Below are 27,137 nucleotides of genomic sequence, written 5' to 3' on the forward strand. Positions count from 1 at the left end.
AGCCAGAATAATGTATTCTGTCTGGAGTTTAAAATTAGCGTTTCTCAGACTCTGCAAGCATGACCCAGTAAGGAACGACTCCATTCCCTTGGGAAGAGGAGCAAATCCATGCCACAGCTCCGTTCTTGCTCCCCCACCATGCATCCCCCACACTGCTGCTATTTCAAGGGTACCTCACGGGCTGCTGCTCTTTCACAGCCTGTTCCTGGAGCCGTGGCAGGGTTGTGGCAGGGATCTCTAGGGGAGCACATCACCCTTCCTACAGCACTGCAGAGATCCCAAACCTGAAGCTTTTCTGAGGAGAGGACCAGCATGTTCTCCATGAAAGCTCCTCAGCTTTGCAGTTTCCTGCCCACTTGATCTGAAGTAGCTTCACGTTTGCTCAAGTTTTGCTTGTGCTGCTTAGTCTGTGTTTGTGCGAACAGTTCAGGAGAGGAGAAATCCGTGGGATGGGTTCCTGGTGGAAAATGTTCTTGTGAGCTTTTCAGAGCCATTTTGAAGGGATTCTGCTAATCTGTGCTGGTTTGTGAGTGTAAAGTTGGTCTGTTTTGCTGACGGCAGCTGTATCAGGTGTCTGGAATAATTTTCGGAGATGGGTTAGAAAAGGAATCGAGTCGTGTCTTGACTGTGGTCATGTAAAAAAAAAGGTAGATTTCTGCAAATTGACTTTGTGGTTGTCCTTGAGGTCCTTTCGTTCTCCTATTTTCCATAGGAAAATCTCTAGTAAGGTTTAAGTACCTGGTGCCATGATGAACGTTAGCTGTTGCCCTTGCCTGGTGCAAATCCTTTCACTTCCATTTAGTTTCCTTGTCTACGAATGGGGATAATACAGTTGTTTATATGGATTCTCCTCCTAAAGCTAGTGGGTATGGAGGAATATGACCTTCCACAGCATGGGTCAGCAGTATAGGAATTCTTTGTTTTATTGTTAGTTTGCGCTAGATGCGGGGAGATTCTTGGTTTAGAGCAAAGAAAGATGCTACAGTTACAACAGAGGGTGTTTCTGTCCTGGAGAGCGGACACTTTAGCTTGCTGAGGAATATTACCTGTGTATTGCCAAGTAACATTTCATCACTGAACTGAAATTTATCTTCCTCTGTATACTACTCTGTCCTTTTACCGGGCTGCGTGTGTGTGTTTCTGTATTTCATACTGTTTAATATTGGTTTCATCCTGGTTTTTGGTTTTTACATTCATGGTGTCATCTATTTTCATTTCTCATTTGAGAGAAAAATTGTTTCTGTCTGTGCTTCCGTCTCTATTTTGTTTTCTTTCTGCTGCTTTCTTTCAGTCTGTAAAAACTGTGGGATGCCAGCGATGAAACTTCCAGACAAAAATCTGTTTTCAGATGAAAATATTAGGAAGCATAAATAAGATATTTACCATAACTGCCATTCACAAGCTGTGTAATCTGAATGTGTGCTCTTAGTCTGTGTAGCTGTGTCCCATGCTCAGGTCTCGCTGGCACAGAACTGACAGGAGGCCGTTGGTATGGTTTTCTCAAGGTGCAACAGAGAAGGGCACGGTGGGCTACAGGGGAGAGACACTGGAGTGAAAGGAAAAAAAGCCACTGGGTCAGAGGTGTGTGGTTCCTGGTTAAGTGTTTTGTCTTCTTCTGAGGGATCTGCTGACTCAAGATCTCTACTGTACTTAGGGACCTGCAGAACCTCCTGTGGACTTGAGAACAGTAGAAGAGGAAAACACTGGGAATATTACATGAGGAAAGGTTTCTCTGTAGGCAGGAAAGCAATTCTGGGTACTTTAGCCTATCTAGACCTGAGGGATTTGATCTCAACTCTCATTGAGAGCCTTGCACTGATTGAGAGTTTACTTCCTTATGCCAATAAGCAAAGCCAGTGGGAGCCATGGCTACTGCCACCATGTGCCTTCCCCAGGATCCCTGTCCCATGCCTCAGCCTGGAGGCTGTCAGCAGAGCCCAGCAACTTGCCTGTCAGCCCTGCAGACCGATGCCCTCGGGCAGGGAGAGATCTCTGCACCCGCTGCTGAGTATTAAACACAGCAGTGATGGCTCCTGTCATCGTGGTGTGACGCAGGCGGTCCTGGGCATGGCCTGAGAGATCTCATCAGCCCTTCCTCCTGGCTTCCAGGTGTAGAGTGCTGAGCTGAACCTCTCCCAGGCCTGTGGCACACAAGAGCCAAGAGAGGAAAACAGATCCTTCCCCTCTTCCTCTCCCAGCCCGGCATTTCTCAAGAGAGAGTAGAGAGAGGGAGGGAAGAGGAGGATGTTACACAAGGGCTTGCTGAAATTAATTGCTAAGGAGCTCTGACATGACACGTCTGAGAGCCTTGTCAAGTCCTTACAAAACCCCCATGCTTTACAGATCCTCTAAAGCATTACATTTTTCATGCAGTGTAATTCCTTTACCATCTGGGAAAGTAAACAGACATCATCTGGATTTTTTTTCCCTGAGTATAATAGACCTTGCTTTGTCACCAAGTCAGGGTTCTTGACTTACAGAAATCGATGTCATTTGTAATGCACACCCATAGGCTCAACTGAGTCACCTTGTTACAAATAATTACAGTTTTAAGCTCAGAAACAAAGCAGCCAGAGGCTGTTCTTCAGAGGGGGAGTAGCCATGGCTCCGGAGAAGGGCAACGCAGCCCACGCTGTCCATACATGAGGGAGCCAAGCTGGCTTCAGCCAGGGCCCGCTCGACAGGTGAGTCACTGTTACTCTTTCCCAAGTACAGTCACGTCGAGGTGTTATTACTCAAACACTTTTACTGACAGCAAGTTGTAGTCAGGAATTAATGACAGACAGATCTGATTCATCCACGTAAACTGTATATGGGAAAGGCTGTCAGGGTGCCTTGGCTGTCTCTAATGTTTAGGACATCCTGGTTTGCCCCTGGTCTCTGGTTATTGCTGGCCATGTACCCTGGGATTGCTCTATAACCAGCTGTCTAATGAGAGATTACTGCATGTACCAACTGCTGAGGTGCTGCTGCTTGGCCCTGTTGTCATAAAAAGGCAGGTGATACAAGATTTGTCACCCCTTTCCTCGCTCCGGCACAGTCCTGGCTCTGTTAGGTCCTTGGTGGCTCCGTGCCCACTCCCACCTCCAACCTGTTTGCTTTGGCCCGAGTTGGGAAGCTCAATCACCAGCAGTGGCAAAGGTCCCAGCTGCAAGAGCCTGTGGGTACAGCCTCACACAACTAGCCCATCATAAAGCAATCACACGTTAATTGTGTGTAAGTACCTAATCTGCTAAATGCCATTAATCCTGGTGAGTGTGCCAAGCACCTGGTGTCCGTGCTGTCCCTGGCTGGTTACAGCTCTTGTTTCCTGAGCAGTCACATCCCTGCAGAAGAGCTGGTGGTGCTGAGTGGCCCCAGTTGCAGCTCACCAGAGATGGCTCCATGGGGGCACTGGAGACATTCCCAGAACCCCGCAGATCAGCCCAGCACTTCGCACGCCAGCGCCTGCCCTCTCCGTGCAGGGCGCTGGAAGAAACACAGCAATAAGCAGCACATTAAGGCACAGCAGGGCACAAGTGAGGAGGAGGGCAAGAGCACAGTCCTTTACGTGAGCTTCGGTGTTGCAGTTGTTTGCTGTGGTCTGTGCTGACTCTGCTCAGGAGCAGAGGCTTTCCAGCACGCGGAGCCTGAGCACTGCAGCGCGGGGCACTGTGGTAAGACGGACTCTGTGAAGCAGTTGCTGTAACAAGGTGGAATTAACTGCAGGGATGGTGTTACCTGTGACAGCAGGAGCAGAGCAGTGGGTGCACGCAGGCGGAGCTGCCTCTTACACTGCAGTGTTGGATCTTGGGTGCAGCCTTGGCACTTGGTGTGCAGTCAGCATGCCCCAGTTCTACAGTGGAGCAGCACAGATGCTAACATTTGGGTTTTTACCATTACCTATTTTACATGGCAAACAAGAATAATACTGGGTTAGGTTTGGGTTAAAAACAGTCTATACTGGTGGAACTTCAACTTGCATCTTCACAATAAATCAGTACTAGTTGACAGAGCACCTCTGCAGATCAGGAAAGGGCTGTACAACTCACCCTTCATCTAACAAGGGAACCCTGAGGCAGGTGAAGCACACCCCTTTCCCCAAGAGCTGCAGCAGTGGGTGGAGGTGCTCCCCTCTCCCATGAGTGTGACGGACACGTGGGGCCGGGACAGGACCAAGCAACTTACTTACAGGCACACGCAGAGCAACTGCTGTATCCGAGCTGTTGAAACCTGCTGTGCACTGCAGTGTGGAGCTGCCCGAGCAGCACCAGGTTTGCTGACAGGGCAGCTTCACAGGTGCATCAGCAGCATTCTCCAGCAGGACAGCAGCTTGTGAAGCTCACTAAAGCTCTTAAACCCTCCTGAGGTTCTGCTGAAGCAGCAGCAGCCACCTCAGCCTTTGAAGAGCTGCTTGAGCAGATGCCAGCCATGACAGTGTTTAAACCCAAATGAACGCGTTTGATCTGTGCAAGATCAAACTCAAAGCTTGCAAACCCACATGCATCCCCACACAACGTTGTACATACATCCCCACACAACCTCCAAGGCCAGGTTGGATGGGGCCTTGAGCAATCTGGTCTAGTGGAAGGTGTCCCTGCCTGTGGCAGGGGGTTGGAACTAGATGATCTTAAGGTCACTTCCAACCCAAACCATGCTGTGGTTCTATGGTTTTTCAAGGCAGCTGAGCTTACACAGCTATTGCTTTCTGCTCAAATTTATCACCCTCTATGAACCTGGCCAGCACCAATGAGGTGCTGCCTGTGCCACCCCTGCACCCTGAGCCCCACCAGAAACAGGGACATGCAAACCACAGCTTAAGCATCAATCAAGATAATGCTTTTATTAACCAGATTTTCCATCTCTGTCGCACACTGTGAGTGTTTATACAATGACAAAGCCAAACATTGCTGGAAGCAATCAGATCAGCTGATATTTCTGTACCCTCTTAACACATGGATTCTTTCTTGGTGAGGAATTTTTTCTATTTTTGTTCATTGATTCTGCTTATTTAGACTGCTACTCTTAAAATTCTGTGTCAAGATTGTCACGTCTTAAATACAGATTAAGTTGCTAGAGGTACATTTTTTTTATATATATATTTATATACACACATACAGAAAAATACAAGACTAACTGTTTTTCCACAATATTTAATTTATACACTACTGTAACTATATGTAACTTTTAAAGACACGTTAAGGGGTACAAGAAACTGTTTACTTGCTCTAAATAGTTTGGTCCAATATTATCTTTACTGTAGTGGTTATTCTCGCCCTTCCTTTTACGTGATGACATAACACAACATACACCACATGCACAATCATTCACCTGTCAACAAATGGGTAAAGGACACCACTCAGACTAACATTTGTACACCCAAAGGTTCAACCAGCCGCACACAACTCTAAGGCTATGTATGATACAACTATGCAGCATAAATGGTCAACACAGCTGTTCTAAAGTGAGCACCATATATACAATCTTATATAAAAACATTGGAAACAAAATACACCTGGGGTTAGTTAAAAGGTGCCATTCCAAGGCTGTACATAATATCAGGAAAGAGTATTTACAATACTTGGAAAAAAGCTGCAACAAATAGTTTATTGCCAATGCCCTTTATAAACTTGTCTCCTACTCGGATGTTATGCTCACTGTCTGTGAACCACACATCACATTTCTGGCCCTTGGTAAGATCCCTGCTCAAAAATGTCAAGCAAGTGTGTTCTATGGCTTCACCCACACATCTATCCTTGTAGCTTTTCATGTCTAACAAGTGTCACGCTGACTAAACTGCAACTCAAGTTCAAAATGGAAAGGAGTAAAACACTTGTCCTTGCCTTGCTTAGGAAGCAGAACATAAAATCCCCAGCAAGGGTCAGAGCACTCCACACAGTTCAGGCTCCCTCAGTAAAGTCTCTTACTGATCAACAAGAGCTGTCAAAGCTATGACCAGGCGTGGGGCCACTCTCTGGTGCTCCGCTTGCTCTGCAGTGGACGTGAAATGCCTTGTATCCGACCACTCTGCAAGCATTAGGGGATGCTCAACAGTGTCAACTCCTCTCAGACACCCAGCGTCTGCCCAGGGCGCTGCTACATAACTACCACCAGGCTCACCAGCATTGCTTAGAAGACCCAGTGCACAGCATGAAAAAATAAAACATTCTTGCCCTTCCCAAAACTAGGAATCTGCAATATATTTTATTCTAGATAATAAAATTCCACAAAGTTAATTCATCTGGTCAAAAGTCTTCTTTTGTACAGAAATACTCTCAATCAAGACCTTGCCGTGGCAATGGGAAACCTGACAGAAAGATTAATTGCTGCAAAATAAATACTTTCCTATGCGCTATTTTAAACTGACTGTATGAAAAAGCATCATTACTGAGGGAAAATAAGTGGATACATGTGGGGAACAGCAGTATTTTAAGTCTTAAAAAGAGTAATAATGAGAAATATGTAAATGACAAGAAAAACTTCAGTTTGAATCCAATTACGTAAAAGGTTTTCCATCCCTTATTGCCTCTGGAAATCTCAGGGAGGGGAGGAGAGGACAAGGGAAAAGGTCTACAAGGGTAAATCCCTAAAATATTAAGTGTCATGATATACTAATAACAAAAGTAATTCATACAAATACTTTTATTTTCAGTTAGCATGTAAAGACTCAAAGTAGACTTAATAGTTTACCTTTGTTCTATTAAAAAAGAAGATTGTCTGCTTGTAATATTAACACATTTCTATGGGAGAAAGCTGCCTTACAAGTCTACTTGCTTTTTTAAAGAAAGAAAGAAAACTGCCTCTAGCAAAACAAGATCTTTTCAGTTTGATTTTTGAGCCACAACTTTATCCATATCATAGCTTAAGACAAATAGGTGTGGGTTTAAAATCATCAAGATCACTAATTTTCAGTGCACCTTTGCTTTGTACAAGCCTTGGAACATCTGAAAGCTCCCTGAAGAGTTTTCAGCATCAAAACATTATTGCTTTGGTTCTGTTTCAGACACATAGAAATATGCCACATATCACATATTTTAGTTATCACAGAAGGTCAGAACAAGAATTAACATTTCACAAGCAAACAAAAGCTTCTCTCTCTAGTTTAAGTGCAGAACAGGAAACTTCTAAGTGCTCCATTTACATTAGGATCCAGATATTTATATTAATTTAATCCAGATCTTTCATAGTAAACTCATAAATGTAAAAATTACACAATAAAATATTCTGTTTTGTTGAAAAAGAAGAACAGATCTGCTAGCAGCATGCAAAGACCATGCACTGTCATACCATCAAGCAAACTCAAAAGTGTAATAAATAACTGCTCAAAGCTCACTTAAAAATCTTAAGACAACAAAAGGGGGTCCGTGACAAGGTGTTCACAGCTCTGAACAGGAAGATTGATGCTGTCAAGTAGATCAAGCTACTAAAGTCAGGTCATCGTCAAATGACATGACAACAACTGGTTTGACTGGAGGTACACAGTAGCCCCTCCTTTGGGTTCCGCTGAATATTCACAGATATCATCTTATCACAGAGAGGTAGTTGTAGCACATTGTTTTTCAAGTTCCTGTTCTTTATCCGTTCCAATTCATTTGCTGTGACTGACATTTGGTCAGAAAAAAATTTTAGGCTGCCCAGGGACGAAGCCTGGCTTGCGCTTCCACTGGAGCTTATACACATTTTCCATGTCGATTTCTCCTGTACTTTTACACTGGAAAAGGACAGATTGTTTTGCGGATCGATAATGTATTTAGTGCTGCCGTGAATCTGCGAGCCTAGGCAAAGGCTCATCAACTTGAGGCTTTCAACCAGTTCCCCTGCACTTCTAGACGACAGCTGCAGTGAGTTTCCGGATCCGGCACATCTCCGAGTGGAACCTGAAGTGGTGTTGGTGCCACCGCCAGAGCTGCCAGAGGGGCTCCCCCCGCCCTTGTTGTTATCGCTTGGGCTTGTTTTGTCTACCCCTCCGTTTGCATTACTTGGTTTGCTTTGTCCACCTCCATCTCCCTGGCTGCCGGGTGGCCCTTCGCTACTATCCCGCCTATGCCAGGAGTAAGTAAACCCACTATCTTTGTCTAGGCGTCTCCTGCTTTCTGAGTCATCATCGCTTGTTTCTGAGCTACTGCAGCTAGAGCCCCGGCCCTGGCTTTTCCTCCTGTGATAGCGTTTATGCACTGTGCTCGGTGAAGCAATATTCATTTTTAACCTGCTGAGCTTTGGGGGCAAGTTCTCATCCATGTCAAACTCGTCATCTGACTCACCCTCCTCAAAGATCTGATTGAGGACTGGTGCGCTCTTTCTTGAAGTAAGTCGGTTTGTGACTGAAGGCTTACGGCGCAGAACAACTTGAGTAGAAAGAGAAATAGGTTTCTTATCTTCTTCATCCTCCTCTTCATCCTCTTCTACTCTGAACAAGCACTTCCGGCCACTTGTGGTGGGTTTTAAGCTCACAGACGGGACTGCTGAAAGTGCCGGCCCGGCTAACTCAGGGATATCCTCCTTCTTCGCTGAATCGCCAAGGGCCTTGCTCCTGTGGCCGTTGAGAACGTTCTCAGCCGTGCGAGCTGGTGACTGAGGAACAGTGGCATGGGAGAGAGGAGAAGCTGTAAGGTCATCCTCCAGATCCTGGGGTACATCGATTTTTGTTGGCCATGATTGCCTACATAAACAATTAGGAAGGATGAAAGAGAAGTTAGATCATGACAAATAAGAAAATGTAAGATCTGCACAAGAGAAGCACAAGTACTGCCATGCAAATTGTCTGCGGAGTGGCATGTTTGTAAATAACAGCACTGAGTGACTGAAGAAAAGGAAACGTTCTCAGAGATTGTGCATTCCTTCAGAAATGCTGTTACTTGAACATCATATATACAAAAGCATAGTTTAGAAATTATGTTGGTTACTGTCAAATGAAACCTTAAGGTTTCACTGTTCTCCGAAAATGAATTGAGCAATTAAAAAAAACCAACTTTAAATACTTGTGTCTCAAAGAAAATAATCTGACATAGGTATAGAACACCCAGTACCTAGAGGATGATATGAGCTGATTCAAGCACAACTTAATAGTATTGCAAACCCCTTTTAATGTGAAGCTTCTGTTATTTTCTTTCCCCAGTATCCTTACTGTAAAAAATTAGGCTAGAATTAACATGAGTGAGACTGAAAAGCTGAGTCAGGAGAAACAATTCTCTCATTTTCAGTAAGTCTTATTCAGACCAAGCTCTATTCTGCAAAATCCCCTTTTATTTTAAACACACATGAGTTGAGATCATACATTTATTTGTCCTTGGCTGAGCAGCTGGAATAATACAGCTGCATGAATCCAGGACTCACACTGCTTGAGAGTATGACATTTGAATACATTGTAAATCCAAGCTCAAAATGTACGACTGTGTACTAGCATTAGCTCAAATCGACAGTAACACCTGAGCGTAAATCAGTTTTACAGTTAGCAGCTGATGTCTTATCTCCAGTATCTGAGACAGTATCTAATGATTTGTATTCTACTTTAAATACTGATATATATTGTAATTTTCCTACAATGCACACAGAATAAATTAAGAACAAAGACTGCCAGTCTTTCCTCTCTCTATTTTGAAAGCCTAATCCAAAAGACCAACACCTACACACCCACACCTTAACAATTCTTCAATTGCTTCACCCAGCATAAGCTCCACATTTCTTGTGGAGACCCAGAAATGTTTTCTAACCTCTCAAGGTTAGAAAACCTCTAACCTCTAACCTCCATTAAGAGTTACCATTAATGGAAAAGACTTTGCCAATCACTTAACTTTACATAACTAAAGTTCTCCAGCATACTGCATGAAAAGCTGTAGTAGACACCTCTGTTCACATACAGATAGCATATCACAAGACATTCACAACCATATTTTGGGTGTTCCAAAAGAAAGGGCTGCCTGACTTTGTAGCCCAGTTCAGAAGGAAGGCATAGGAAGAAAGCGGGAGAGGAAGCAGAGAATGTTGCACACCAAGTGTGACCCCAAATACCTGCTTGGACAGCCTGCATACAAAGACAGAAGGATCATACCAACTTCCCGATCTCTGCTGTGTTACAAGAAGAAACAAGGAAAGCTTAGACACCTCTTTGCTATTCTTAATTCTAAATGTGTTGTTCTTAAGTGTTTGAAGTTAATGGACGCCCCTGCACTAGGGCTGCATTTGCTCAAGGCTCATAACATCTGGATAGAAAAGGATGCTGAACTGTGAGACGCCTGTCTACACACGTTACAACTGACCAACTACCACAGCTGTATGAGCTGTGAAGAAGAGCACTTTAATAAAGTCAACACTAAACTCACCCAGCCTAGCTGCACACTTTGTTTTGAAGTGCAAGCTTCAGTTTTGCTTATCAAACCAGTGACACAAAACTCCACAAGGACCCTCTAACACGCATGTGAGCCTGCATAGCCCATTCCCTGGGATGAGCCATGCTGGCTCTGTCCTGTCTCACTGGGAGCTGCTGGTGGCCTCCCAGCAGCTTCCCTCCAGGAGAGGCTCTGCCTGAGAGAGGCCACCCAACCAGCAGCTCTGATCCAAGCTGTCCAGACAAGAAGTGGAGCCCAGGCTGTGACCCTCCTTGGTATGACACTGGCATCCTCCCTTAGGCCCAGTCTTAGGGTGACTCCAGAAACACTGGGAACCACTGACCTAGTTTTCTGGTCACTTGCGCTGTGCTGTGTATTTTAAACAAACAACTGTCTGTGATTAACAAATAGGACTTTTTTAAGTTAGAAACATACCTATAAAAATGACAGAAAATGAAGATCTAAATCTTCCAAGAATTTACCATGCTTTAAGAACAGACTGGTTTGTCAGCAAAAAAAGGAAGAGAGTTCTGTGGCTGTCACAATAAAGGGTAAATACAGTATCTAACAGTCTTGTTGCTTCCAGGCAATAAACCTCCTCACTACAGTATGTTTATCTCTCATAGCAGCCCATGTTTGCCTCCCTTCACTTCCTCCTCCCCTTATTCCCAGTGGGCCTGGGGGGAAAGTGGGACAGAAGGGAAACTCCAGGTTGCAAGTTAATTTTATTTTTTTTTTAGATCTTTTGAAGTCTCAAAAATCAAAGTAATGCACTGCTTTGTTGTTGTTTCCATAAGGTCATTCTATATAAACACTTTGAATTTAGAACCATCACGAAGACAAGCAATAACTACCTGGGACCATTAAGGGCAAGAGTTCCCAAGTTTATGCAGATGTCCTTGTGATGAAAAGAAAATTCATACTCATAAGGCAGGTTTCAACAGCTCCAACTTTACAAATTCATACCAAGATTTAGATTCAATGAACTTGTTTGTTCCAGTTCCTCATACAACTGGAGCAGCTCTTCTACCGAAAGAGTGACACTGACACAGAGAAGAAAAAAAAAAAAAAAAAAAAAAAAAAAAAATCACAAAATTTCAAAGCAGACTTTGTAGTTCTACAATTTTCATTTGAAGGTAAACTCAAAAGTTTTCCTCTAATTTGTTTTACAACTAATACTTAGTATTAGGCACATTTGATGTTCTGCTTGGATTTCTTTTTTTAAAAGAAATTGACATAAAGAGGGTGATCCATTAAATAGAGAACTGCGGAGTGAAAGTTACAGTATTACCCTTGAGAGAAGCAAGCTCTGTAACACCGAGCTCCAGACCACTTCAGTTCTGCAGCCAACCCCTAGCTGCCTGCAACAGTAACTCTTCTAAGGTACTTGTAACCACTGAGCACAAGATAAAATATCCTCCATAAGTGACCATTGAGTGAATGCTCTTACAGGAGCAGCAACAAAATTTCAGTCTAATCCAGTTCAGCCCACAGGGTGCAGTTTCATCTGGAGATGACAAAGGTGTTGAGAACTACTGTAAGGTTCAGACAGAAACAACTCATTATTCAGGTAAATGGAACGGTATTCAGAAAAGACTCCTCTAAAAGTCTCCAAAATCTCAGCCTAAATCCAAGGTAACAACCAATGGAGATGATGTATCTTTCACCTATTTTCCAAACTGTGTGTCCTTAATTTATAACAAATGTCCATTTATTCTAGACTGAATTTGAGGTAGTAGTACTTCACTTTTATCAATTAGGCCAAAGATTACAGGCATATGTGCCAGAAGGACACCACAGCATTTATGTCCCTATTATCACTCCTATTAAATTATCTCACATGTGGCCTTGCATGAAAGGTACACAAAGAAACCTTTGGAAAGAACAAGCTATCTTGTCTTTTTCTCTAAATCCTACAGACAGATTAACATGGCTGAAGGTAGGCAACAACTCTAAACATGAGCACAAGCACTTAACATTCTTCTCTCATTAACAGATAGCTACTAACAATTGGTATTGATAATAACAGTTACCAATTATATTTTACCTAAAAGGTAACTGTTGAAGAGGCTGGAGGTTAGAGAAGAAAAATTGATGGAAATGCTTCAGCATAGCGTCTATCTTCACTGGAAAGGTTGTCAAGATGGGCCAATAAAGATCTATATTTTTCATTACGAGCAGATCCCTGGTCAAAGTCTACCACTTCACTCAGGAAACGAAAAACCAGAATGTTTAAGAAAAGTAACTGTTCAAAAGTTGCATTCTCGAATATCAACATGCAGATGGAAAATATATTATTTGCCTTGTGGGTTTTTTGGAGGGGTTTTTTTGGTTGGTTGGTTTGGGGTTTTTGTTGGTTGGTTGGTTTGTTGTTTGTTTTTTTTCTTTTTAAAGGATACACTGCTGTAACTGAACATATGGGATGTTCTGGTAAGTGGCTGCAGAGCAAATTGGTTGAACATATCCATCCCAACTACATGCCAGAACCCCACTTCCCCCTTTAGTTTTCCTGTGTCTGAAGCTTTGAAAATCTCAGGGAACGTTGCTGTGAGGTTTTTTCCATCATGTTTTTGTCAAATAAATAAATAAAAGAGTATCTATTGCAATGTCTTTAAATGGCTAATTAAAGCAAATTAAAGCAATTATTTCAGTAGTTTTCCTTGTACAACAGGCATATCAACTGACATGAGAAAGAACATAACCTACAGATGTTTACTCTAAGCTTGATTTAGGGGATGTTCAGCCACTGAAAAATCAAAGCTAACAACTAAACCATAACATCAAATTCAGAGTGATTTCTCATTTATAGCTAATGTCCAAACAACAAGTTTATGGATTATGCAACTGATTTTTTTCCAGGTATATTATACACAAGTTTGTCTGAGGAACTGAAAGGTCAATGAACACACCCTTTCCTAGCAGGTGTGAAAACTTGCTGCTTCATATACAGACCTCAAATTGATTAGCCATTTCATGAAAAGTGTAGGAATTTAAGATATTACTGGTAACTGATTTCTGAAGAGCTTCTGAAACATCCACAGCACTTTGAAGACATTTAAGATTTGCAGTGAATAAGTATTTTACTACTTGAGCAATTCAGTAATATTCTCAGTTAGCCAAGTTAAAAAACAAACAAACAAATAAGCAACCATTTAGATTCCTAAATTCTCACCTGAACTGAGCTTTGATGTTGCTGGGGCTTGCAGATCTGGTCTGAATTTCTTTCTCTTGTTTTTCTCGCAGAATCCTTTCAGCTAGTAAGAAGTAAGTAGCAGTGATGTGATTGTATTTGTTAGTTTCCAATGCCCTGAGGAAAGTACAAAACATGAAATAAACCATGTATCAATGGTTTTCTAAAAACTGGACATGCATCTCACACAACCTGCTGTACTTCTCAGAGCAGGAAGAGTGCCTGAAAGCAGAACTGTGTATTTTTGATGTTTTGACAAGCATGTCGTCTAGCAATTTCAATTTAAGTAGGATGAGGACATCCTCAGAATATAATCCAAAAAGAAATAAAGGAATTCTTCCTTTACTGAATGTTTTTTAAATGATAAAATTGTATTTCAGTGATGCTGTACCCCAATGACAGGCTTTCCCACTAGCATTTACAACCACAAAGCACTAATATTTGTTTATGCAACAACTGGAGGAAAAACCTTCATTGTTTTAGGGCTGCCACATTAAGTTTGCGGTAAAATTAAGTTCATAAGCCAGTAAGCATCATTCAGACATTGTAACAGAAAAGGATGGCACTGTTACGCAGCTAAAAGCTTAAGTGAGACTGATGGTTCCCCACACACACCAATAGACAGTAACAGATTTTCCAGCTTAAACAAATAGAAAAAACAATTTTAAGTCCTCTTTCAATTTTGGGAATATTTTAGATATTTGTGTGGTTTAATCTATTAGAAGAAACTACGTAGCTTTCTAGCAAGCTCACTCCGTGACAATGACTTTTGCATTATATAGATAAAAGGAACAGTATTTTAAGTTAACAAAAGATTCAGGTATACTGGAAACATACTAATGGAAAAATACCAGAATTTATCACTTCCAACTATGCATGAGATACAAAGCACAAGTAGAAGCATGGATTCCAAAGCAGTTACATTTACTCAAGGTGGCAAACTGCTGCAGGAATTGAACACTGTTCAAACACATTTTTCTCAAGTTTTTCCTAAGGCTGGGACTGCTTCAGTATTTCTCATCCTGCAATATCCTATTACAGAGCAAGATTGTAATGTTTTGTCTGTAAACTGAATAGCTTGATACTTAAACACTGAAGTGCCCAGGTTCTCATGACACCTTTAATTAAGTGACAGACATACAAAACAAACTGCATATAGAAAGCTGATAATGTAATATAGAACTGGTAACTTACTCCACTATTGTATCTCGGTCTGCTATATCCCCAAGGACCATGCGTTGTATTATACTGTTGTGTTCCTCCTCAGAGAGATTTTTATATGACACAAGAGGAATATTGTACTTTGTTGCAGGAGAAGGGTCAACTCCTTGGAGCCACGCATGGTTTTCAATCTCTTCCAAAGACGCCCTTCGCTTTGGGTCTCTCTGCAACATCCGTGTAATTAGACTGTGAATAAAAAATAAATCTAAACAAAATGCACTCGTGTTTAAAAAGCAGCCACTGTAAGAACAACATTAGGAAGAAATTTTCTGCTGTCAGCCTACACAGATCTTTAGAAGTATCTACAGTAAACAATGTGATGGGAAATTATTTATGCTCAAAGACATTCCAAATACTGCTGAACCGAAACAAATGACTGACTTATTAAAAACTATAAATGCCACAAACACGGCAGTTTTCATTTACTATGCTTAGATTCTTCATCTGATTTTTCCAGTTTGTTTGGTTTTAATAGGTCTTATAGGGCAATTGTCACAGCCTACAGGCTGGTCTGTAAAGTAATAGAAATACAATTTTCTATTATTGCTGCTTTCAATAGGAATATGGAATGTCAAGATAAGCAGAAATATTTTGTTGTGAAGTAGCTATCATACATTTGATTCTTTAGTATCCCTGAAAGAACAGTGATCTGTTCTATCCAAAGAGAAAAAAACCCCACAAACCAAAACACTGTCTGGGATGATGAAGTGATAACCCTACTAATGGGTTGATACTGAGTGTTTACAAGCGCTGGAAAGGAAGTGCATAAATTCCCCAAATAAACAGAGGAAGAAGACTTGATTAGCACAGCACATCTTGTTCACTTACTATACGTGAAAAATTCTTGGGGGAGGTATTTTTGGCTTTGCATGACAAACACAACGTGGATATACAGAGTTTTCGTGCCAAGGTTTTAATCAAACTTTATTGCTCCAACACGTGGAATGAAAGTTCTGCGGTTCTCGCATAATGCTTTTTACTGCACTAATATACTACACCATGCAACTTTAAATAGTAAGGCCACACAAATCAGAAAGCTAATCACAATTTTCTTTTATTATTTATTCTTTTTAGTGTGAGACGATGTATGGAATTCTAAATGGAAGTTAACACAGACTTCTTGAAACTCTATTGTAAAAAAACAATGTCACGCATATACTTGGTAGCTGTGGTGTCTGCCTTTACCAAAAGGAAAGGCAGGGTGAGACATGGGAGCCTTGATTTCCTTTGCTTTTGTTAGTATTATGACAGAAAGGAAACAAATTATATACTTCATTTGACTTTTTTTAAACTACACCTGCAGTGAAACCACACAAATGTACCACACATACATCCTGCTTTAAGTTTGCTTATGCATCCCAAACCAGCAAGAATGCTTTCACTCCAAGCAGGAAGTTTAACCATTCCCAGCATCTTTTTCCTAAGAAAACCTATGGAGGACTTCAGTAATGGATCGTACCTTGTTGATATATCGTGAGAAAGCACATCTACTTGGGCCTTTAAGCTAATTAGTATTAACCACTATATTAAGCAAAAGGCTGCAAAAATACGTTTTCTGGCCTCAGCAGAGCATGCAGCATCTCAAGAGGTTTATTCGATAGAACTCACTGATAAGAGCTCTCTTTTAAACCTCTTCCTGTATTGTATTTTAAGCCTCTTCCTGTATGTAAAGCTCTTCAAGCTGCTGAGAGCACTGACAGCAGCTTTTCCATGTTACTGGAAATACTAGACATTAATGACAAGACACAAAAAAACAGGTATGGCATAATGTTATGTGTTAGATTCCTTGAGCATGCAGATGACAGGTGAAGAGAGGAAAGGTCATTATGACCACAGCTATAGCAGATTTCATGCTTTGCCAAACAGCAGAATCCTAGATGTTGCTCTAGCTTTTGACAGGAACAAATGCATTTATAAAGGCACCTGGACTTTTAATTTTTACTGAAAATTAAAAGATATACTATTGCAAATTCAAGAACCCAGTCAAACATTGTAAAATAGTCTAAGTGATGCAACTGGGATACATATTAAAAGGACTGAAGAGGTCATTAACCGATAGGGAAACAGTAGAATGTATCAAAAAACCAAAAAAGTCCACTGAACGCTGCAGAAAAACAACATCAAAATGAGTCATGATTCCCAAGTGGCATATGGTATTTTAAGACAGAATATTTTTCTCCCTTGATTGCCTAGAATGTTGATTTGGAGTTGCAATTTCAGTAGGAGATGAGCAAAACTTGCTGTAATATCCTTGGGTTTTGACAACTTGTGTTTTGACCAGAAACCTAAAGGAATCGTTACCTTTTTAACCTCTGCCACAGAATACTCTCAGCAACACCTTGCAATTTGTCCAGCAAGAGCGGTGGCCAAAGCCAGTCAGTGGTAAGCAGTTTCTTCAATCATTTATAAAATGCATGACAACTAAGATACAAAGATACATTGTGTAAAACCAAAATGAAGTGTCACACAAGTGTGGGAAAAAACCGACTGGCAAAAAATATCACGGGATTAATCTTTAGTTAGAGTAGGCACAAAGAAGAAGAAAAGCAATACTGGTGCCCAAGAAACTACTCAATCGATATAAGGAAATACTAACAAAGCAAAAGCATCAGGCATGATATTAACAGGCAAGGAATATTCCACATATGGATAATATGGTATAGGCAGCTTCCAAAGGTAATGAGAACCCACTTCTATGAATGCTTCCAAGTTCTTTGGTACTCTACTTACTCTTTACATTCTCTGGACACATGAGGTGGCACTGTGTATTTGCAGTCCATTATCATAGTCAGAGTTTCACTGTCGTTTGCTTCTTGAAACGGTGGTTGTCCGCAAACCAGCATAAAGAGGATGACCCCCAAACTCCATATATCTGTAAATATATAGCACATACTGTAAAATAACTGTTGAGAAACAGACATAATTACCACAAACCCCAGGAAATATTCTTGAGATGCATACTGGGGTGATTACTGCACTCTTCATTGTGAGCACTGCTTATGGCATTTGCAATTCCACTGAAGTACAAAATACAGTAGTTCCACTGTTTGACAGCTTTTATAGTTTTAGAGGGGGAAAAAATATCAGAATTCACAACTTCAAGTCATGCACAACAGTTTGAGATGCGTAACACCTTTGACAGCAGAGTGTTAGATAAAGCTCAAGATAATCTGGTCACTCAGAAGACAAGAATTCATTACCCTTTTCTTCACAGGTAGGCACAGGTTATTAAAGAGATTTGTATTCAAAGCATGTTTCTTTCTGAAGGACTAGCATAAACTGTTTTCAGTATGGTTTACATGTTACTCTATGAAGTAAGAAATCACAAAGAAAGCCACTTATTTCAATGAAGCTGATTTAGATATGTTTTTCCTTCAGTGGTTTTTGCTACTTCCACTGGTAAATCATTAACTTATGTAAAACCTCTTCTTACGCCAATCATATTGCAAAGTGTGAGGGGGTGGTTGGTATTTTTTGTTGTTGGTGGTTGTGTTTTTGGTGTTGGGTTTCTTCTGGTTTGTTTTTTTAAAATATCCCAATGATCTCTACTGCACTCTGGGAGTCTTCTTGTTTCCTTCTAATTCCTGCTTGTGTAAATATAAAAACATTTAACAACTTTCTTGCTCCCCAGTGAAATGACACAGAAAAAGACGAGAAAGAAGCACTTCCAGGCATGACGCCCTTTAGTTGGTTTCTACTTACTGTAAAAGCTAATATTTAGTTCAAATCTTTATAACGAGTTTGCCTAAAAGAAAATATTTCACAAGTCTCCCTGAATCCAATACAGGAAGCTTAAATATTGAGAAAAGTATCATACTGAAGAAAAATAAATAACTCCAATATATGCTCAGAGAAAAGGCCACGCTCTGACACTTAAGCTACAACTCCATGCTCTGGAAATTTCAGCAGCAATTTTGGGTCTTACACCCTAGCACTTCACAGATCCATATCCAGTAAAAACAAACCAACAGCTGAAATGAGAGAAACCTGAACTGGCAGACAACTCTTGAGGAAAGAGGGGAAAGCAGCTGGCATGGGGCAAGGAAGCAGAGCACACCAGTTTGTTCCTGGGAAGGGCTTGCAGGAGAGAACCACACTAAGTTATCCACCCAACTGCATTGTACTTTCTGTGGCTTATTCAAAATACTTGACATGCATTTAACACTGAAGAATGACAACAATTTTATTTAATAACATAAATCACACACATTCATCCCTAAAACAATTACTCATTTTGCTACTTACAACCCATTCTTCATATGGTTTAGCTGACAGAGGAACAGAAAAACTATATGGTAATTTTTGTTAGAGCTCTAATTTGTAGTAAGTGTATGCTATTAACTCAGACAATTATTTGATTTCTGTTATGCTTACTAAGGCCTCAATTTTGTAGGTACTGAGCATTTTGAGGCCCATACACCATATCACGTATACCTGCAAATTCAACATGACTATTCCCATGTTTAAGATTCAGTAAGTGCTTAAATACTTCGATAGCCTCATGCCAGAAAGCAAAATGTTCTGGAATAGGGGATGTCCTTCCTAGGTTCTTATCTTTGCCTAAAGACCTATTTTGTGATATGATCTATCCTAGTATTCTGTTCGATACTCCCCCCATAATACTCTGTCTCCTTTCAGTATAAGTATTTTAGAAGAGCCCACATAGTATTCATAATTACAGACAAATTATGTTTGCTATAATAAAGCAATATACATTTGTAAATTTAAGCCAAGAGAAAAATATTGGGAAGCGGAGCAATATAATTAATTTATAAGTTAAAAATAAGCATATAAAGTGTTTAAACAGAAGAAAAACTCCACAATATTCTAAGAAATCAAGCTTAAACCAATAAGACAGTCCTGAGAAAAGCACAGCAATCACAGTAAGACAGCAATTAAAGTTCCATGAAATCATCATATAAAGGAAACTCTAGCAGACCTTGAAGTTTCAACTGCACTGAATAGATAAACATCCTCAAGTCTTTTCTTTTAGCAGGCAGTCTCCTAAACAATTTTCTATTTTACACACATGGCTTCTTTTCTTGGATATACATATGCTTCTCTATTTCAGTTTGGAAGGATTTGTGATGACAGATACCATTTTAGTTTTCCAGAAGTTATTTAGATAAACATGGATGCACATTTACGTTACAAAAGGAATAAAAAACACTTTTCAGAAGCAGAACCCAACTAATCCTCTGAATGCAAAAAAACCCCCCACTATTGTTTGCTGTAACGCAGTGTCCAGTAAGATATCAGTATTTTGACAAATAGAACAGTAATTACTGGTTAGCCAGCACATAATAGAGAGTTCTGTGTATTTTTCTTTCACTAGTTACTGTATTTTGCACTCCATATCCACAGGTCTTTCCAGATAAAAAGAGCTGCAAATGATATCAAACCACCTTTTTCCTCTCTCTCTCTCTTTTTTTTTTTTTTTTTTAATACAACTGCATGAAAAATAAATTACAAACTCTTGTTAATAGTGAAGTATCAATCGTGTTGGAACTGTTCATGAGGTACCGTTCCTGGGGTAACGGTTGGACTTGATGATCTTAAAGGTCCTTTCCAACCTAGTTGATTCTATGATTCTATGCACTGACCTGTTACTGTATGTCAGTATATCATGCATTTTGTATAATGCACAAGATATACACTAAAAAGGCATCATGTGTATGCAGAAAAAAGTTTTTTAGAAACTAGAAATGGTGCTTAAGACTTTTTGACCTTGCCACATCATCTAGATGTTCTTACACTCCCAGCAAAGAGCACTAGGGTAGCAGCAACTACACTATCTCATTCTTGCATACTACAAAGCTTACCATTTTTCAGACAAATGTGTATTTTGCTGGCCTGCCAGTATAGCAGACACTTATTCTGATGTGACCAAGAAATAGCAATGGAGAGAAACAATTGCATGGCTTTTATTCTCACCATATTTTTTATAGCTGTGGCTGAAGATCAACTTCCTTGCATCTACAGTCATAGCTACTAAAATGACTTAGCTCAGAGTGTCAAGGACACAGCTGAGCAGCCTAAGCAGACTTGAAAGTATACTAACAACTAGGAAGCAAGAAAATATTGTGCCTAAGTAAGTTTAATCTACATGTTAAGACTGAAGACAGAAAAATCACAGACCTTATTATGTCACAAGACAGATGTCGTCTTAAGGTCACGTTCACAAGCACTCCTATATCATATTATAGCAAGCTTCTCATTTATGAAAGCATAGACAAGTGTTTGGATGTCTGCAGGTGAATTAAGAGGCCAAATTCAAGAGTTCTGTCTTGATCCTTCATATGCAGACTCTCTAATCAAGGGGTTGCTTCCTTGCCCATCTTCTCTGTCACAGTTTAACTAGACCCAGTCACTTGTTTGCCACTCCATGTGCAATTAAAATCAACCAACCTTATAAATGATGCAACATCTTTAAAAACACACTCTTTCTGGTCAACTGCAAGTTGCCACCTTGTTAAAGGCTCAACAGAAAATGTACATGTTGCTACAGCAACATCTAAGAAAAAAGAAAACTCACAGTGTTTGTGTGTGTGTCCCCCACCCCACCCTAGAAATGGCAAAACTTAGTGCATTTTCCAGCAGCTTTTGTCCTATACACAAGTGACCAGAGATCAGCCTACAGATCTTTGGTTACAGGTGTTTGCAGAAGTTTTTGATGGTCTTTGACTGGAAAAGTTGCATGATGACCAAGCTCACTATGTTTTGTCATCCAGCATTCCAGGCAACAATCTATGAGAGTTTGCTTAAAAAGAATGATGAATAAATAAGCAACCACCATAATCATGCATCACAATAATTAGGAGGGGTGTTGCCAGCAGGTCAAGTGAGAAGACCCTTTACTTCTGCTCAGCACTTCTGAGGCCACATCTGAAGCACTGTGCCCAGTTCTGGCTCCCCAGTACAAGAGATATAAGGACATACTGGAGAGAGCCCAATGAAAGTGATAGACTAGAGCATATCTCTAGATGTGCTGCTTGACCAGGGGGATTACACCAGGTGACCTTCAGAGGCACCCTCACTGTAGCATGCAGCACCAAGAGTAAAACTATACTTCTTTTTGCCCATGAGAAGCAGCATATTCTAGGTGTTTATCTGAGAAACTGAAAGTATGACAGCACAGCAAGAACTAAAATAATGTTGATAGTGTGAACACACAGAACTTGAATGCTCCATTTAAAGCAGCACAGCGTTATCTCAGTTCCACTATAACACAATTATTTTTCACTCTTCACATAGAACACAGTGTAAAGTACGGTTAAGTGTAAAGGAAGTGGTAAAAAAAGCTGACGGGAAACAGGAAACATTAAACAAATTTTCAAAGTAACTTAATTTGAAATACACATACGCAGCAAGAACAGTGGAAAAATGGAACTGGTATTTTAAAAGTGGATTATTCAGTGGTATTTCAAACTACCACAGTTACTTAGACAACAGCTGTGTGCAATCCTAAACAAAATAAGAACAGTAACAACAGTATCTTGCCCATCTCAACCTACCACAAAATTTCTTATATGCACTTTTTCCAAGACACATGCAACATGCTGGATTAAATTAAAAGTAGGATTTTTACCAGCAGATTATAGAATGGTTTGGGTTGGAAAGGACCTTAAAGATCATCCAGTTCCAACCCCCTGCCATGGGCAGGGACATTTTCCACTAGACCAGGTTGCTCCAAGCCCCGTCCAACCTGGCCTTGAATGCTACCAGGGATGGGGCAGCCACAGCTTCTCTGGGCAACCTGTGCCAGTGCCTCACCACCCTCGCAGTAAAGAACTTCCTTATATCCAACCTAAATCTCCTCTATTTAACTTTAAACCCATTACCCCCTGTCCTATCCCTACAGCCCCTGATGAAGGGTCCCTCTCCAGCATCCTTGTAGGCCCCCTTGGAAGGCTGCTATGAGGTCTCCACGCAGCTTCTCTTCTCCAGGCTGAACAGCCCCGACTTTCTCAGCCTGTCTTCATCTGGGAGGTGTTCCAGCCCCCTTATCATCCTCGTGGCCTCTGCACTTGCTCCAACAGCTTCATGTCCTTCTTATCTCAATTTCCAGGACAACAGAAATCCCTTCCAGTTTTGCATTATGAAGTTTCTATTTTGTAATTTTTGAAGACACTTATAGTTTGACATAGATAGTACTATCAAAAAGGGGAAAATAATCTCTTTGCAAAAAGCACCCATAAACTTGAGGGTTAAAAGTATTGTTTGCAAACATGTCTTCTAAATTTAAGTCGGTGACCTACACTCCTAACATGCAAATAAGTTTAAACACGTTGGTTTGCCAGCCTTCAGCGTAACCTGAAATCCAAGGTTTAGACTCTGCAGATTTCAAAGCAGATATTCTAAAATAATGAGTTAATACCCACATAACATTTTGAAAGAGTTAAAAGATCAACAGTTAAATGACTATATGGTACATACAAGAAATGCTAAGTTTGTACCCCAGTTTTTAGTTTTAAACCATTCTATACATGCAAAAATCAATCCTGTATCTGTGCTTTCCACTTTTCTCTACTGGAGATTCATAACTGTGTGTTTTTCCATCAAATTCAGAAAAAAATACTGCAAAAAAAGATTTAAAGAAATGAAAATGATGCCTTCTCTTTAAAGATACAAATTTTTGTTCACCCATTTAATGCAATAACTACGGTACATTTTGGAGAATTCTTTGTTTCCAGAATAGTGCCGTCTGGCTAAGAGATGCAAGATCTTTAAGCATGGCTGCCTGAGAAATTCGTAAAGGAGAATCAGATTATTTTATTATAGTGCATTTTTACAAGATTTTGTTACTTCCCCAAACAATACACAAAGCCACACAACAGGAACATTCTTTGCCATACTGTTTTGTGCTGTCATAATCAGAGCTGCTCTGTTATTCTTTCCGATTAATACAGAAAACTTACCTGTCCTCTGGATCCCAAGGAAGACAGAAGATGGAGGTTTGCACTCAGGTGATCAAGTGCTTTGACCAACACTTGGTCAGTACATGCTGCCCATTCTTGTTCTGTACCCTGCTATTGCCCGTTTCTGCTCACATCCTAGGTGTCGAAAAATGGGAATACCTCCTTCTTCTGGGAGACCACTTCCACCAGCACAGTAGAAAATGACACCTTGATCTTTCATTTGTAAATCCCAAAGACTGTTCTTACCCTATTAAAAAGGGGGAGTTCACTCAAACTGAGTGAAAGCCTCAGTCAAGATCTAGTGATCTTATTTGGTCAAAAGCATCAACTGTGACAAGACAGTTGCATGAGCAGATTAGAAAGATGTTGGAGCAACAATGAGATAAAAGCCTGACATCTCATCAAAGCAAGGCTTCCAGAAAGTATCATCTCTTATTAGACCAGCTAATAACTGGGGAAAGGAGGAAGAAAAATAACTCAAAGTTTTAAAGAACAGATGTTTTTCTTTAGATCTCCACACAGTTGCAAAAACATAGCTTTTTTTAAGTGAACAGAGCCCTTATAGTACGTTCTTAATTTGATACATCTTACATCAACTCAGGGGAAAAATCCTAGCTGAGACAGTTTCCTACCTTCCTACACTATTAAAAGCTGTAGATATACATTTAAAAGCAAAGATGACAACATCTATTTACATCTTTACCCATTCACTGAATGGCACTGGTTCACTAATAAATAAATCAGGTTTTAGACAAAACTTCTAGATATTGTAATAAGTGTACTGCTGGATAGTGTAACCAGATAAAGGAGCAAGTTTTGTAAGCCAAACTCCTTGACCTGGGCCAATGACTCAGCATACATTTTCATTTATATTCCCTTATCACAGCTCAGAACTGAGGTGCCACTGCCAATTCTAGATTTGAGACTCTTAACTGAAGGAACACGGGGAAGACAAGGGTTACAGAGACCCACCTTTAGCAGAGCAGATCTAACCAAGAATTTATTTTTAACAATTTCAAGTCATTTTACTACTCTTAGTAATTTAGAAGTTGGAGGCTTTATGGAAACTGATTAATTCTCTCCTCCCCTTAAAGGGTCATCTAATTCGCCCTCTTCAGAAAACTGAACTTAGAACCTGGGCCTGACATGCTGCATGCATTGAGCATGCTTATGACCTGTAAAACTTCAAAGGATTATGGTGAAGGAAGGCACACGTATACTGCAGTGGTCAAAATCAAGATCTCTTTCAAAAGCACAGTGAAGGTCTCAAGATGCAATTTAGCCTTTAATTTGCATAGTAGTAACTTGAAACTGCCATTGCTATAACAAGAATAAAATAAGAGAGATTAGGGCTTTTAAAAACAGTAGTAACTAGCTGCAGTAGAGAGTATTTTATTGTTTTTAAAGCCATTAAATAATGCTGATCAGGAAAGGACTGTTGAAGCAGGATTCCCAGAACCATGACAACCAGGGCTTTGTATACGCAACTTCCTTACATAACATGAAGTCACTGCCATAGAAACCAAACTACATCATTAGCTGTCTATGCTACGCCTGCCTTAACACGGGGCAGTCAAACATCTGTTATGTTCAAGTTTGTGCACTGCACAAAGGATATCCATATTCCTCTGCTTAACCATGGGAGCTTCACCATTTCATTAGCTATTGATTGCTTTCTAAAGTTCCTGATTTACTCCTAAAACAAGCACTATGGATTTCAGAAAGGTACAGTTTATATGACATAGGGAATTCTCATACCTTTAGATTTGCTCAAATTTCTACCATTCCTCAGAAGTCAAACACGTGTCACACTTTGTATATGCTATGTGAATTTGTGATTTTAAGCAGCCTAAAAACCCATACTTATTTTGGAACAGACACATTCACTTTTAACTACCTAATGTAAATTGGTCTGCTTATTAAAGTTGTTTATTTTGGTCCTCGACAGGAAAAAGTTTGGGTTTTTTTTCCCCTTCCAGCTTAAATGTAGAACTGCTTAACAGTTCATACAGTGTCTATTACTCAGTTAATAAGACAGATCTTTCTCCAGAAAGTCTGTTTCTTCAGAAGTGATTTGTAACACTGAGTAAATTTAGTCAGGTTTTATGCATTTCTCATTGTAATGTTTACTATAACAGTTATCTTCTACTAGAAGCCATTTAATAAGCAAAAAAGAAAACAAATCAACTTTTATGGAGATGACAGAAATGTTTACATGTTTATTTTGCCACTGCAGCAATATCAACAGACTGTGGCTAAATGAAGAATGGAAATGGACCCCAATTTCCAGTATCATGGGCAATTACTCTAACCGCCATCTTAAGACATTAAAGAGAATGTTATCATCACTGCTGCTACCACCTCTTCAAAACAGATTTATGGAAGAAAGCCCAATCCATAGAAACTTGTTGAATACAAGGCTTGAAAAAAAGACTCAACACATCAGCTTTTAAATATCAAGTTCTTCTATGTAGAGCTAAAATGCAAAATCCAATGCAAAGATCATCAGCATCTCTGCACTCTGGGCATGCTCAGGGCTATGCAGCAACTGAGCAGTATCTAAAGACAGCTGTTTTAAACTCCAGATACAAAACCCCATCATGAACTACTTTATTTGGATTATAATTAAGGGGTGGAACCTTCTCTGGCCTCCAAGTAGGTACAGGCTGATAATTCAGTGGTAAGAATGCTTGTTACAAGTTGAAATTTAAGATCTTGTTCACAGCATAGGCTATGAAAAACAGAATGAAAAAATTTATAGCATAGCTTCATATAATCGTCTGTAGAACCAAAACACAGTTTAAGAGTAAAAATTTATGACATGTCAAACACTGCAGAAAATGAAACTTCTATTAGAAAGTGATGAAAAATTACATCCTACAGTATAAAAGGATAAAAGCTGATACACTACTGAATTGTTTGGATAGAATCTGTTAGATTGTTGATATACTCGTGCTTTGAAAGGAGAATAAGAAAAATATTTCCACTCCCGTATAAGCTAAAAAGCTTTAAAAAATTGCATCTCTCATATAAAAAGTCAGTAGGAAGATAGTAATTGTTAATGATTTCAGCATTTCTACGTATCACAAGTAATTTTACACTACCATGTGCACAGACTGCTGGAAAATGCTCAAACTGGCCCACGTGTGAAATTTGAAGAGGATGGGTAAACAACAAAGATTACTTTTTCACAGATACCCAATTTTTAAGTGATTGAACTGTTCTTCCATTCTTTAACTTTTATTAAAAAAGGCTTTGAATAAACTTGTGTACTGACCTCTCTAGTTTTCAGGGATACCACCATCTTAATTCAGCTATTTTTCTGGTCTTTGTAAAGTGGAATTTATTTTTCCCTTGCAGAAAGCTGAGGAAGAGATCATCTACAATCAACACTAACATTTTCAAAATTAACAGGCACAACTGGGTTTTCTCCTTGTTTTAAAGCACTACAAATCCAATTAAAATTGTTACTAGAACACATAGACAAGTGAATTAGGAAAAATC

At 40.0% G+C, this 27,137-nt stretch overlaps 1 protein-coding gene across 3 annotated transcripts in view; it reads right to left on the bottom strand.

Annotated features, from left to right (window-relative positions):
- Window positions 1-4,796: 4,796 nt before the first annotated feature.
- The window catches only part of SNRK (SNF related kinase), a 43,185-nt gene continuing 20,844 nt past the window's right edge, over window positions 4,797-27,137 (bottom strand). For 2 of the 3 annotated variants that reach the window (XM_030488986.1, XM_030488890.1), the window contains exons 4-7: window positions 17,446-17,587; window positions 14,689-14,901; window positions 13,477-13,611; window positions 4,808-8,638 (exon numbers count right to left, since the gene is read on the bottom strand). In XM_030488986.1, the coding sequence (XP_030344846.1) occupies window positions 7,420-8,638; window positions 13,477-13,611; window positions 14,689-14,901; window positions 17,446-17,587 (1,709 nt within the window). In that variant the 3' untranslated portion in view covers window positions 4,808-7,419. Of the gene's footprint in view, window positions 8,639-13,476; window positions 13,612-14,688; window positions 14,902-17,445; window positions 17,588-27,137 lie in introns of all 3 variants that reach the window. The other variant, XM_030488802.1, reaches the window with a different exon arrangement.

The sequence above is a fragment of the Strigops habroptila genome, chromosome 1 (genome assembly GCF_004027225.2).
Source record: "Strigops habroptila isolate Jane chromosome 1, bStrHab1.2.pri, whole genome shotgun sequence".
Lineage (NCBI taxonomy): Eukaryota > Metazoa > Chordata > Aves > Psittaciformes > Psittacidae > Strigops > Strigops habroptila.